The 15,726-nt window shown below is 30.9% G+C and overlaps 1 protein-coding gene and 1 long non-coding RNA gene across 2 annotated transcripts; one reads left to right on the forward strand and one right to left on the reverse strand.

Annotated features, from left to right (window-relative positions):
* The first annotated feature begins 118 nt into the window (after positions 1-118).
* On the forward strand, positions 119-647 carry LOC126692425 (uncharacterized). The gene is made up of 2 exons (XR_007645019.1): positions 119-294; positions 432-647. It is a non-coding gene; the product is annotated as an uncharacterized LOC126692425 (long non-coding RNA).
* A 4,252-nt stretch (positions 648-4,899) lies between these two features.
* LOC126691059 (uncharacterized) lies at positions 4,900-9,381 on the reverse strand. The gene is made up of 4 exons (XM_050386137.1): positions 8,941-9,381; positions 8,757-8,840; positions 8,581-8,656; positions 4,900-5,105 (listed from the first exon to the last, which is right to left on the reverse strand). The coding sequence occupies exons 1-4, from the start codon at positions 9,379-9,381 to the stop codon at positions 4,900-4,902; spliced, it is 807 nt and encodes a 268-aa protein (XP_050242094.1).
* Positions 9,382-15,726: the final 6,345 nt, after the last annotated feature.

Genomic DNA, 15,726 nt, shown 5'->3' on the forward strand with positions numbered 1-15,726 from the left:
ATGGAGTATTTACTTTTTTACTTTTTTATCCGAGTACTTGTTTTACACAAAAAAAAGGAAAAAGGAAAAAGAATTTACTTAAAAAGGATTGGTGAACCGGTCCAGACGATCAGATAGTTGTGAACCATAACGAGTCACTCCGGTCTAGCACTAGGGTTTAGCTATAAATACTTCCAAACCCTTTCACATCTTTCACATTTTCCCCTCGGATCATCTAGGGTTTCTGAAAAACCAAACGAGGCAAGAAACACAACCGCGGCGGATTTTGTTAGTTCAATCACCATGAGAGCCAAGGTAAAGCTTCCAATCAAATTTCAATTCCAATCCAAATCGATCCATTTCTCCGATTTCAGCTTCAAAAAATTTCGCGATTTCATTTCAATCTCTCATATATTTGCTTGCGTTTTGTTTGTTTGGTAATTTTGTTTCAGTGGAAGAAGAAGCGTATGAGGAGGCTGAAGAGGAAGCGCCGAAAGATGAGACAGAGATCTAAGTAGAAATGCTTACAGATACAGTCTCCTTTTGTTTAATGTTTTGTCTTTTTGAGTCTCGAGAAACAAACAGAGGATTGCGTTTTTTCTCTCTGTAATGTCTTTTGACCAAAACTCTGTTGTTGTTAGATTCTATCTAATGGATTATTATTATTATTAGTTTTTGGATTTTTATTTGGTTCTGTTTTGATTAGTTTTTTTGAGAATGTTTATGATTCCGCATTATAATTGCGCTTTCCTTGAGTTTTTGCTTAGTTCAATATTTTCTGTCTTTGATTGTGAATTTGTGAAGTGGGGTTCTCAAAGTATTGAGAAAAATAGTTGAAGATTATGGTAAACTGCATGACAAACTAAATGAAATTATGGTATCAATTGTAAATAGGTTGTTTGTGTCATGTCTGCTTTCCCAGTATCTAGTTTAGTGTATGATTGTTTTATGGATTATTTGTTAGTTTCTTGAATGTATATGGTTTCTTATTTAGGATTACATTGTCTTCAATGTGTTTGCTTCTATGGAAATTGGAAAACTCTTTTGTACTTTTGTTCTACACATTACATTTTATTTAGGTAATCGATAGAACAAATCCTTTGTATGCACCGTACTGCTATTGACTCTGTTATCTACACTAACAATAACCAAGCTTTAGACCCAAAGATTTTTGGCCAGTTATGGATTATCGAGGTCAGTTATACGTGTATTCTCTTTTGCCACTCCACTCTATCATATCCAAAGGCATCTCTATGTCACCTCCTTAATTGACATACTATTTTACTAGTTCCACTAATGTCATGTCTCCATCTAATTTTTTTTACTCTTCTGTTTGAATTCACTCACTTTTCCTATTGTTTCATTAATTGTTAACCTTAGCACATCACCAAACCATTTGAAAAATTTTAATCATCTTTTCATCACTAGGGCCAACCCCTAATTTTTATTTTTTATTTTTTATTTTGAATCCAATTTTCCTTATGCTCAATTCTTTTTGTTTGTTTATTTTTTGTTGTATGAATCCATGTATCTTCACTTGTGTTATTTGTCTCATTTTCAGCTACCCTCAGTACCCAATTTTTTGAAAATATCGCTTTTTAATAGCCCGACATCCTTAACCATGGAGCATAATTGGTAATAGTCATTTTAACTTAAGAAGTATTCTCTTGATTCGAGTTTTCACTTTACATAGTACATCCCCTACATCCTCTTCCTCTTCAATTTGTGCTGTGGCCTTAACGATTAAGTTTTACAATTTTTCATTAATACTTAGTATATGAGGAATCTGCTAACCAACATTTTGATTCTTGAGGCCTTCCGCAAAGGATTCCTCTTGATTAAGTGGTGTGTCCATTAGGGTAAAAAGGGTAATAATGTAGCAAGAAATTTTCACTTAGATTGTTCAAGTAAACGCATAAATGTATTATGCGTGTATGTAATATGTGTGTGTATGTATAATTGTTGAGTTGTAGCTAAAATGGCACATTCTCCCCTTGTATGTTTCAAGGGGGGGGGGGGGGGGGGGGGGGGACGAAGATGTGAATTCAAGACTTACTGATGTGTATCCTTACTTGAAAAAATTACGATAATTTTCCCAAGGAAATGATGCCAAATGAAGCTCCTAATTAGCTTTGGAGTGCCGAGGAATAATTTACTCCTTGTTTTGGCATAATATTAAGTTGATATTAGATCTAAAGTAGACAATGTTTGTAGCTTTGTTGTGGACTCGTGTTATTTGGACATGTCATTCAATCAACTCATCTGACAGATTCCATCATTCAGCATGGCCAAGAATTTGACCAAGATAAACCTTTCTTATAATGATCTAACAGGTGGGATTAGTTCCACTAACTGGATAGATCTCTCGAATCATTTTAACCTTGACTTGCATTCCAATTAGCCTAATGGGGTATTCCAGTCTCTTTGTTTTCCCTTCCATCATTGCAGAAATTACACTATCCAAAAATCGATTTTCTGGTCTATTCAATGCATTTTCCAAGAGTTATTTTAATATAATGGATACCCTTGATTTGGGTTCCAACAAATTGGATGGGCTTTATATCCATGACTATCTTTGAACTTCAAGACCTTAAGCTTCTGTCACTTTCTTCAAACAACTTTAATAAGATTCAACAATTGAGAAACCTTGTCCATCTTGATCTTTCGTACATTAGCTTGTTGATTGAATATAATGGAAATAATTCTTCTTTGTTGCCGTCCTTTCCCCAAATTACCACATTAAAATCATCTTCTTGCAAGTTGAAAGTATTTCCTGATTTCTTGAGAAACCAATCCAAATTAACCATTCTAGACCTTTCAAATAACCAGATTCAGCAAGGGAGTCCTAAATGGATTTGGAAACTTAGTAATATTCTTTACTTAAATCTCTCTTAAAACCATTTGCAGACGACCCTTAAAGGACCTTTACTCAATCTTTCTAGTTTGAGTGTCCTAGACTTCGTTCAAACCAGCTTGAGGGGGAACTAGTGGTTCCCCCACCATTTGCCACATACTTGGATTTCTCGAGGAATAACTTCAACTCTGCCATACCAGCTAGCATTGGTCACTCCCTTCCTTTTGCTTATTTCTTCTCTCTTTCAAACGATAAATTCCGTGGGGGTTACCATCTTTCATTGTGCGGCACTACATATCTTCAAATTCTTGATCTGTCATATAATACTTTGAATGACACAATTCCCCAGTGCTTGATTGAGATGAGCAATACTCTTAAGGGTGTTGGATTTGAAGAGAAACAAACTAAGTGGCACAATATCTGATACATTTCTAGATGTTTGTGGTTTGAAACTCTAAATCTTAATGGAAACCTACTTGAAGGAGTTGTACCTAGGTCTTTGGCACACTGCGTAAGTTTCGAGGTCTTGAGTGACATACACATGTTGCGCATCCTTGACTTGTGATCTAATAAATTTCACGGGCTGATTCTTTATGGAGGGTCAAATTACATCTTGCTGATTCTCCAAATTCTAGACCTCAGTTCAAACAACTGTACTGGTCAGCTTCCAAGAACATCATTTTCTACCTGGAAGGCAATGCTGGAAGAAGAGGAGGATCTCCCTTCAGCGCTCTGTCACCTTTACCTCGAATTTGATTTCCTTGATTTAATCCATTTATTATCAAGATGTGATAACAGTAACTAGTAAGGGTCTAGACATCGAGCTAGTGAAGATTTTAATTATAGTCACCTTGATTGACGTTTCATGCAATAATCTTAGTAGGCCAATGCCAGAAGAATTAGGAGAATTCAAATCACTATATTTTCTCAACTTGTTGCATAATGCTTTTACAAGCTAAATCCCACCATCTCTGGGAAACTTAGCTCCACTGGAATCCTTAGACTTGTCAAGCAACAATCTCACTGGGGAGATCCCTATGCAACTTGCAGATCTTACTTTCCTGGCAGTCCTAAACTTTTCGTTTAATCAATTGGTGGGGCAGATTCCACAAGGCAAGCAATTTGCTACATTTTCAGAAGATTCCTATGAGTGGAACAAGGGATTATGTGGGTACCCTTTGGAGATAGAATGCACATCTACAGAGCCTAGATCACTACATCCAACATTTGAAGAAACTCATTCGAATTCTAGAATTGTGATTGACTGGAATTTCTTAAGTGCAGAACTGGGATTTGTTGTTGGCCTTGGGATTGTCATTGGACCCCTTGGAAGAGGTGGAGGATATGGTATTTCAAAAACGTTGATGACATTCTTTCCAGCATCTTTCCTCACTTGTATCTTGGAAAAGAATATGGTCGAAGACGAGCACAGACGAATAAGGAGCGGAGGCACTATTGATAGTTAGGAGGAGCAATGCAACAGTGTGATCATGATTACATCTAGCAAAATAAAGAATCCATCCTTGCAATTGGATGTAAAAGCATTGTCTTAAGGTATGATGTTTGTAACTAGTAAGCTGTATCTCTGAAATACTTCTCTAATATATGAGACGCACATGTAATGTGGAAGCGAAACTTGCCCCTGCTGTCACATCTCACAAGTTTGTCTAACCCTTTTAAAAAGCATTAGACTTTTTTTGAGCAATTCTTCCTATACTACAGCACAAGCTTTCGAAGGCTCAGATTTTCCATCAACATGCTAATTCTGAGAGATGTAAATAGATTGCAAGTTATATTGATCTAAAGCAATTAATAATAAACAATTTTTTATTACAATTTTAACTAAATAGGTTTGGTCTTCTATAAACTTTTTAGTATCTCCAATCCTTTATTTTAGTTTAAGGGTAGTTTAAGGACAGATATAAATGATCAATGCGTAGTTCCACAATGACGCAGTCCCATGAAGTTTTCATGTAGGCAGTATTGAAAAAGAACAAAAGACTCGTGCTTATGCAGCTTTCCATGAAGAAAATGGTGGAGTTTCGGAATCCTTCCAGGTTACAAAGTCATGCATATCTGTCACCCTTAACTAAATCCTCTGAAACAAATGATTCAAGTTCAACCATTTCTTTTGATGTCAGTTTCATAGACAGAGCTCCAATGTTCTGGTTGAAGTTTACAATCTTGGTGGTTCCAGGTGTTGGACACGTCTTCCCTCGGTGATCATGAACGCAGGCTACTGCTAGTTGCGATGGCGTGCATTCCTTCTTTGCTGCCATATATTATTAACATGCTCAAATACGCTTTTGTTTTTGTTATTCTCTAGATTTTCAGGTTGAAACCTAGGTAGAAGCTGATCAAAAGCAGAGAAAGTCATGTATCATCGTGACTACATGTTATGATTTCTACTTCTGTAGAAATTTCCAATGCCTTTTTAAAGTCACAGTACATGACACGTTTTAGCATAATTGACAATCAGGTCATTGTTAAAATGACCGTTCCTTATCCGTCAAAATGTTTTACAAATTTTCACTTCAATTTTGTCTTTTGAAACTTGATTTGGCACTAATGATTCCATTTTTGTCATTCTAATAGTTTGGAATTATGATTTTGCTTGAAATTAAACTTTTGTTCATCTAACGGTCAAAATGATGTTTTTATCCTTAAATTATAAAATTATCATTTTACCTTTAAATTTTAAAGTTAGGTTAAACAACAGTTGAAAAATAAAATAAGGTGGTACAGAAATTTATACGACTTTTAAAATTTGGTACTTATAAAAGCCTAGGTTATAGATTAGCTAGTTCTCCTAAAAGTTTAAATAGTTAAGAAATGATTTAGTTATTTAACATAATTTTAATAATAACTAGTAAGTTGCTCGTGCGATGCACGGATAATTTTATAATATTTTATGTAAAATAATTTTGAATAATGTTGTACATAAATTATAAAGAAAAAGTAAACTAAATTAGAGTTAAAAAAAACATATCATTTTGAGATATTAAAAATTGGTTTAGTAGTTTCATTGCATATTTGTAGCCTTCTTAAGGTAAGATTATTATTTTTTTAAATCATGAAACCAAAAATAAATGCAAAATGGGACCATGAAAATAAAAGTACATCCAACTCTTTGACTATGGTGTGGGCAAATGTGTATGCATGTGTCTTATAGATGATTTAAAATTAAACCATGGTGGAATATGACTACATTGTGCACCAAATATTCTTTCTACTTATATACCCAAAACAGAAACTAAACAACCAAATTACCTAACCTAAATCATATTTAAGCCCCTAATTTAAAAAGAAAAAAAAGATTACCCGTAAGGGTTTCGGTGTCTTGATGGTGGTGGGAGGTCAGTATAACGGAGGTGGTGACCCCTCAAGTTCCTCTTTCTCTCTCTTTCAAATGTTTTGTTAGTCTCAGATATTTTATTTAGGTAATATATAGTGAAATAGTGCATTTTATTTAACAATCCACAACATTTTTGTGTCTCTCTATTTCTCTTTAGAGTCTTATCTCGTTAGTTATTACTATTAGCCCTTATTTATTTTTTTTTGTTTTTATTTTAAATACTAAAACAGTGGGTATGCTAAAAGACACAAAGAATAGTGAAAGGTGTGGTGTAAGCTTAGGCAATTAATGAGATATTAATGAGATAACAGTAAAATAAGATAATGTGAACTTTTGGGTAACAATAAAAAAAAAAAGAAAAAAAACTTAATGAAAGAGGTAAAAAAAGGCTAAATGCAAAATTAGAGTGTCACTTGGCAGGACCTCATGCACTCTCGCATGAGGTCTCTGAGAGAGAGACATTTTGTAACAACTTTTATTCTACAATATTCCTTCAATTTTTTTTTTTTTTTTTACTCGTTCCTTAAAATGAATAGTTATAATGATTATGTGTGTGCAATTTATAACTGTTGTTTCACTGCATATTTATAGCCTTCTCAAGGTAAGATTAATTTTTCACCCTAAAAAAAAAAGGTAAGATTATTATTTTAAAAAAAAAAAATCATGGAACAAAAAATAAAGGCAAAAGAGTAATAGGACCGCGAAAATCAAATAATTTGTGTTGTGTTCACATATTTAATACTATGAAATAAAAGTATGTCCAACTCTCTCACTGTTTTCCATTTATTGATAGTGCGACATTAAAACATGGTTTGGCAAGTGTATATGCACTTGTCTTATAGATGATTTAAAACCATAGTAGAATATGGCTTTACATTACGTACCAAATATTCTCTCTACTTATATACCCAAAACAAAAACTATACAACTAAATTACCCAAACCTAAATCATATTTAATCTCCTAATTCAAAAAAAAAAAAAAAACCCGTAGGGGTTTCGGCGTCTTGATGGTGGTGGGAGGCCAATATGACTGAGGCGACGTCCCCTTAGTTTTCTCTTTCTCTCTCTTTCAAATGTTTTGTCAGTCTCAAGTCTTTTATAGTGAAACAATGCGTTTTGATTTTGTAGTTAAACAATGTGTTTTATTTAACAATCCACAACATTTTTATGTCTCTCTATCTATCTCCAAGACATTATCTAGTTAGTTATTACTATTAGTCCTTAATTATTATTTTTTTTGCTTTTTTTAAAATATTAAAATGGTGGGTATGCTAAAAGACATGAAAAAGAGAAAAATGTGTGATGTAAGCTTAGGCAATTAATGAGAGACTAATGAGATAACAGTAAAATAATTTAATGTAAACTTTTGGGTAACAGAAAAAAAACTTAATGAAAGAGGTAAAAAAAATCCTAAATGCAAAATAAGAGCGTCACTTGGCAAGACCTCACACAATTTCATATGAGATCTCTGCTTATATATATTGATGATTATTCCTTTATAACTTCTAATCACTAATCAACATGAGTCTTAAAAAACTTTGTGATAGAACTTTATCATTCATACAAAATAAGTATAGATTTTTTTATATTTATTTATTTTTTTTAAAAATGATATTGCTATTGTATTCATCCTTAAAAGAATTTAAGTATAGATTAAATTTTCATTGTTTTTGACAATTTTTCTTTGATTCCTTTATAATTTATATATTGTGATGGTTTAAGTGAATTTTTTCTCATGTTTTTAGAGGATGGACTTTAGATAAGATGTTCGACTTTTATACGTTGAGCATTGACTATAAGTCTTGTACATTGAACCAATAGAGATAAGAAATTAAGAATATGGTCCATTTTGGTTGGTCTTAGCTTGATTTGTTTGGACATCAATTTTCTCTCTTGCCAAAAGTCCGACTTCTTTTAGGTGGAAGTTTCCTTGATTATTACTTGTGTACAAAATTCCAAGATCATTAAATTGGAATAAGTCCCTTACTAACCTAACCAATTGGAATATGATGAAATTTCTTCCCATCCATACTAAACATTGTATACACTCCAAATTTTTTCTACATCTCATAATGATACATTGTTGATAGGTGTCATCCAAGTCAAACATGATTGAGAGTTGTAATTGAGGCTATGGCCTAGAAGCTTCAATATTCAATACTTTGCGAGAGAACTTAAACACTCATTTGATGTAATAGGAGACTATGAAATTTGATATTGTATACACTGGGGTTTGTTCTTGATGTTGTGAAATTGTTGTCGGTACTAAAAACTTTAGTTTGATTAGTTGGCAAGTCATATGCTTTACTTGTGAAAAGTCTACAATGGAAAACTTTTGTGTTCCTACAATAAATGTTTTGGAGAGAAAATTGTTAGCCCCCTCATTGAGACATACTGCTTCAAGCTTGCCAAGTGCAGTTTCTAGCTTCATAGAAAGTTGTTTATTTTCTCCTGTCAATACTTCAATCTGCATATGGGCAAAACAAAAACGAAAGGCATGAAATCAAATGCATATAAGGGTATAAAAACAAAGAATAGATGCTTTCAACAGTCACAAATAAACAAACCTTCTTTTGGGAATCTATATACAAGCTTTTGTATCTTACATATGCTCCAGATGGGCTTCCCCTCCAGACAGACTTCTTGGACATCTGGTTTTAAAATCATTGATAATTTCATTTACAAGTCATATAATCGCAAAGATAAGCATACTGACAATTTACAATCTCCAAAGTTGTATTATTAGAGAACCTCAGATTTCAATTCTTCTATGGTCTTTGCTTGTATTTCTAATCGTTGAACAATGTTGTCAATTTGTTTTTCAAAGTTCTTTTCACCCAATGATGTTGGCTCAGTCGACTCAGGCATATTTTGCTCTTTCTGAGGAGGTGGGTCGTATTCTTCATCACTTTCAGTTAGACTTACCTCTTCAACTACAGGCACAATGTCCGGGTTTAGAGCAGAGGTTATTGCATGTTGAACACGTTTAGATTGCCTAACAATACTGGTGTGGCGTGTCATCCTCTTCTTTGGATTTGATGGTTTGGCAGAATTTGCTTGTTGTTCAGCAGGACTTCCACTTTCAAGCTGCAATTCCACATTGCCCAAGGAAGGATTCAAACTTTCAGGCTGTGATTCCACTGGCCCTAGGGAAGGATTTTTGTTCCCGGGCTGCAATATCACTCTCTCCATGGATTGATTAGTGCTTTCAGGCTTTGAATTGGTAACATAAAAACTAATTAGCAATTAAGTAAAATTCTATAATCCATGTTCCTGAACTTCAAATTAATACTAGCCAGTTACATGAGAGGTAGCAATATTGGTGGTGGAAGATCACTATGAAAGTACAGCAGATAAGACTCGAAACCAAAACTTTTAAAAACATTTTAGTATTTTAGAATGCTCCCTTCAATAATTAATAATAAAATCTGAACTCCCACTTAAAACAAAAATCCAAAAAATAGAAGGGAAAAAACATGGTTCACCCCAAAAAAAATATTCTACCGCAGAGACAACTCGAAAATCTTCCCTCCTCTGTTCTGTAGTTCTCAAAAGTCAAAACCCCTTCTCTAGCTATAACATAGAATTCTACTTTCATCACAGTAGAACAAAAATAAATCCAACATGATCATAAAAATATAAAACACTCAAAATATACAGAGTAAAAAAATGCAAAATAAGAACCATAAAAAGTAAAAAACAAAAATAACATAGGAAAAAGAATTCAACCTAGTAAATACCCGATGTGCTGGGCTGGCTTTAATACCATATGTAACGACCCAAGGAAAAACACTAGCCATATCTGCGCTATACCTCAAAAGGACTAGTCACATTTGAGGTTTCTTGCAGTTGTTAATAAAGCCCAGTTCAACTCAGTAAATACCCGATGTGGGACTCATCACACACCCACACACATTACACAATCAATCAAATTGGGGCATCACAATGATTTTTGTGCAAATATGCCTAGATTTCTTTTAAAAATTTAATTATAATTTTAAACTCTAATTTGGTGATTTTTATATGATTTCATGTGTTCTTAAATAATCTGAATGCTATTTCAATTTGTACAAATTATAGAACATAGAATTGGTAATTTAGCAACATAGGCATAGTAGGAGGCATGTAGTGGTTTAGGAAGAGTAGGCATTTAGTTATAAGGGAAGAGGAGTAGGCATAAACATAAGAAAACCTTTGCGTGGAGGAATAAGGAAAACAAAGAGTTTTTGATGATTAACATCCTGGTATCTTATCCATTAATCTTATTTATTACTAATTAAAATCTATTGAGTTTAGTAAATAACTGATGTGGCATTTAGTAAGTGTAATATATTAAAAATAATGTATTTTATTTCAAAAAAAAAAATTCAATTATCTTTTCAAAGAGAGTGCCACTTGGCAAAACCTCATACTCTCCTGCATGAGGTCTCTGCTTTTATATATACTAGCATTATGCCCGTGCGATGCATGGCTTAATCAAAATTTATATGTAAATAGTTTTTTTTTTTAATTAATTTACTTAAAATTAGATAATAGCATAAATAATAAAAATAATTAAATATTTTACTTTTAAGTTATATAATAAATTCATATTGTGTGAAATTAAGGTATTATGAAATGCATATATATATATAAGTAGTAACTTATTAAAATACTGCAATAAATTGTTTGTTTTCAGAATGAATAAGATGATTTATTCTTTTACTATTATTATTTTTTTGTCAATATCATGAAAGAAAATTTGTATGCTTTTCTTCAAACTTACATGGATTTGAATTTGTCACTTTTTTTTTGGAAAAATTTGTCATATATATATATAAGTTTTTTTTTGGACCTAAATTATATATATATTTTTTAATTAAGCTTACGTTAATGTTAATACATATTAGCTATCATTTGATACTTTATCCACACACAAAAAGCAACAATTAACATTTAAATTAGGCTAATAGTAAAATTGTTACTTTATAAAAGAAATTAATACAATACTTATTGTTACTTTATCCAAATAAGTCGATAAGAACATATAGAATAAGAGTCTTACTTAAACTTAAACTTGTTCGTTAAATGGATTAGATGAAGAATTTGGACTGTAATTAAATTAAAATATTTATCAACTTAGAAATTATAGGAGAAGAAAAATTATATATATATTTTTTAAAAATCTAAAAATCTAAAAGCATTTCTACAATTAAAGATGCATTAGAGCGTGTAGTATAGTAATTAAAAAAAAAAAATAGAAGAAGAAGGAAAGTTGTTGCTTTTTTTAAAATACAACAATTACCGTTTAAATTAGGCTAATAGTAAAATTGTTACTTTAAAAAAAAATTTGATACAATACTTATTTTTACTTAATCCAAATAAGTTGATAAGAACATATAGAATAAGAGTCTTACTTAAACTTGTTTGTTAAATATATTAGATGAAGAATTTGGATTGTAATCAAATTAAGGTTTTTATCAACTTAGAGATTATAGGAGAAGAAAAATGATATTATATTTATTTTTTAAATCAAAAAATCTGAAAAATAAAATCTAATAAACTTATAAAATATATATTTTATCTGATAAACAATAACGAAATAAATAATTATTATAATAACAAAATAAATAAATTATGTTGGTATAATAACTATCATCTATAAAATGATAACATCTAAATAAAAAACTTATTATTAATTTTGTAACATACCAATTGTGCTCTACTGAGAATTTTGTATCTTTGTGAGATTGTTGAGTATCTCTTTGTACACTATATGTATTCTTGCTCTTGTTTATCATTGTTCTTTATTAGAAAATTTAATGATCGATAAAAATCAAATTATTATGAACAATTTATCATCAAATTATCAAGACATGCTTAGTAATAAGCTAAAAAGAATATTGTTCTCTAAATCAAAATCGAGATGATGAAATCAACATATTACCATTGGAACCCATGTCATAAAACACAAAGTAATTGAAAAAATCATTTCTAAGCATATTTAATGATTGATTTTCAAACTATAATCATATAAATTCGATAAAACTTAAAAAATTAGGTTAAATAAAAGACAAAAAATGCACAAAACCTATTCAATTTAATGAAAAAAAAGAAAAGAAAAAGAGAAACACAAATACATACTTGCAAGGTTGTAGGTAGAAGAATAGGGAAAAAGAACTATATGATAAGTATTCATTATGAATTATTTGATATATATACACTTCACATTGAAGAAGTTGATATGAACAAAAAGTCTAATGTTAGTCTAATTTGTGGAAGTGTAAAGCTGAAGTAAATCTTGAAAAAATTAACGTGCGAACAGAAAATCTAAAGAAAAAAAAAAAAAAAAGTCACGTTGTGTTAAGAGGAAATCCAAAGAATTTAAGTGTTTTATTTAAACACTAAAAGTAGTTACTTATGTAAAATGGCTTTACCAAATTGCAACAATTTTTTCTAAACACGACTCATTTTCATGTTAGCCACAAAATTGTAGATATGGTCAGATTGTATAATGCTTATCTAAATAGTTATTGAGCACAAAATATTATAATAATAACAACAACAACAATAATAATAACTAGTCGCTAACCCGTGCGATGCACGGGAAAACTATTATGTATGTAGAAGTTAACAATTATTTGTCTCTTCCTCTTTGATTGTTTATTAAGATTCCAGCCTCAGAATTTTCTATCCTTGATATAAAACATTAAATTACATAATGAAAAATATAAATCAAACTTAAATTTAAATTAAAATTAAAATTCCAATCCTTAACATCCTTAATTATCCAATAAATATATGAAACACAAATTTAAAGAACTACTTAATTAATATTTGAAATAAATTGAAAGCCAACTTTAAAGTATTATTTGTATTTTCTTCCTTTGTTGCTTCACAGTAGCCACTGAATAACTCCTTTTATTTTCCTTGATTACAGATGTTGGTGTGAGTTGTACATTACTTTCAACATCAACTTTTTGAAACTTTGTAGAATCACCATCTTATTGTCACATTCATTTGAAATACCACTGATGTAAGCCTGTCAATAGAATAGGTTGAGAAATCTATTAGAAACAAACACATAAAGAACAAACACAAAGATAACCAAGACAAAACCCTCAAACCCACATTGCTCCTTTTATAGAACTTGACATACAAAACAGAAAATTGGTTATATCATAGGTTCTAAAAAGTACTTAATACAGACAGTTATTTAAAAACAATGCAGAAAATTATTCAAAACAATGCAGATTTTATGAAATAGTGCAGTGCAGTGCAGTACAGTGCAGATTTTTATGAAACAGTGCAGTGTAAATTTTGGTTGTAAAAAAAAATGCAGATTTTAGATGTAAAATAGTGCAGATTTTATGTAGAAAAATAGTGCAGAAAAATAACGTTTTGAAGAAGAAAACTTTTTAAAAAATTGGATCCATAGACCAAATTTTACACATAGAGAACAAACACAAAGATAACCAAGACAAAACCTTCAAACCCACATTACTCCTTTTATAGCACTTGACATACGAAACCTAATTTATTTAGATTCGAATACATGTTAGAAACAAAAATCCCAAAGCCGAAACCTATTAGTAAAATCACATACCAACCAATACAACAAATTAAATCATAGGAACAAATAACAGTGCTCCTTTTATAGAACTTAACATAAATAAAATAAATCCTAAAGCCAAAGCCTATTAGTAAAATCACCTATCAAACTATACAAATTTTAAGCCATGAATTGCGATTGTAACAAATAATCTCTAAAAAAACACTATTTATAATATAGGGTTCTGTATTTGCCAACATACTTGAAAAATGTAGAGGTCCATGGGTAGGAAGTATCGGAATTTGGGGGAGAAATAATTTGGGGGAGACATTAAAAGTCACAAACCAAAACAATGCAGAATTAAAACCTTTTATATAGGCAGCAATGCATCAACCACACACTAATAACACTAAAAGAAAATTACACAATTAACTTTTCATATATACATTACTAATTAAATTCACACACATGCTCAATGTTTCGGTATCATATTTCACTAAACAATCAATGAGTAAAATAAGAAACATAGAAATATGATACACACCAACATTGATGTAATACACTAAAAAAAATAGAACTAACATAGTGATGACAATGCAAGAATACACAGAAGGTTCATTTCACTTATAAATGGCCTCGCTAAATGGTCAACAACAGAAGAGACATATGACAGAGAAAGCATAAGATTAAAGCTACTACAAAAGAAAATGAGCATTTTGAACTTACCAGTTACCAGTACTGCCCAAAAACAATGTAAAGTATGAAAAATCAGCAGATCCAAAGAGAATATATATTGGAAACTTAATTGGATTAGGAATCTCTCCACTTATGACTGTCAACCTTAGCATCAAAACTTCTCTCTTCTTGTATCCATCTGGGTTGGAAGAAACACAATGAGAAAGAAACATAAATCTTGCATACTTTCATGAGTTGGAGGACCCTAAAATCATCATTAACATATATCACAAATTACAATGAGAAAGAAACATTGTTAAATCTACATTGAAAATTTAAACACTGCCAAAATTCAAACATTTTTTGAGGGCTGAGTTTTTGTTTTTCATAATTATAGTTGTCGGATGCTTTGGCTAGGTAATTTGACACATATTGATTTGAACTTAAAGCATCTCTTGAAATAGCCACCACTATAGAAGGATCTTATAAATTATTGAGAAACAAAGACTTTTAATTTTTTTTTCTCAATCAATTAAAGAAATAAATGCATACCTAATAAAATCAATCTAAACCATGATATACGGTTGGTACAAAATCAAGGAAGACAATAAGCAAACAATTTTATATTTGAGAATTATAAAAGAATCTACTAAATTGAATTGATTATAGATTATAACTAAGCTTTCTTAGTCCATTAGTTATTCATTGATAAACACAATCCAAAACAAACTTGGACTATGTTAAGGTCAAAAGCTATCTTTATAACCCATGCCTCCAAGCCAGGCATTTTGTTGAACACTTTGAGGATGATGGGGTTGGCCTCTTTTCTCTTCTCATGCAGTGAAGAACTATTAGAACTACGGGTTTCCATTATTTATTAAATAGTTATTGAGCACAAAATATTATAACAACAACAACAACAACAACAATAATAATAATAATAATAATTCTAAAGAAAAAAAAAAAGTCCCGTTGTGTTAAGAGGAAATCCAATGAATTTAAGTGTTTTATTTAAACACTAAAAGTAGTTACTTATGTAAAATGGCTTTACCAAATTGCAACAAAATTTTCTAAACATGACTCATTTTCACTTTAGCCACAAAATTGTAGATATGGTCAGATTGTATAATGCTTATCTAAATAGTTATTAAGCACAAAATATAATAATAATAATAATAATAATAAGAAAAACAAAAACGAAAACATATCAAGTCCGTTAATGTTTTCTCCAAAATATATATATATATATATATACACATCGGTTAATGGATAATATATATCTACCAAGTACCAACAGAGTAAAAAAAAAAAAAAAAAAAACCCATAGTTTT

Source organism: Quercus robur, chromosome 7 (assembly GCF_932294415.1).
Source record: "Quercus robur chromosome 7, dhQueRobu3.1, whole genome shotgun sequence".
In the NCBI taxonomy this organism is placed as follows: domain Eukaryota; kingdom Viridiplantae; phylum Streptophyta; class Magnoliopsida; order Fagales; family Fagaceae; genus Quercus; species Quercus robur.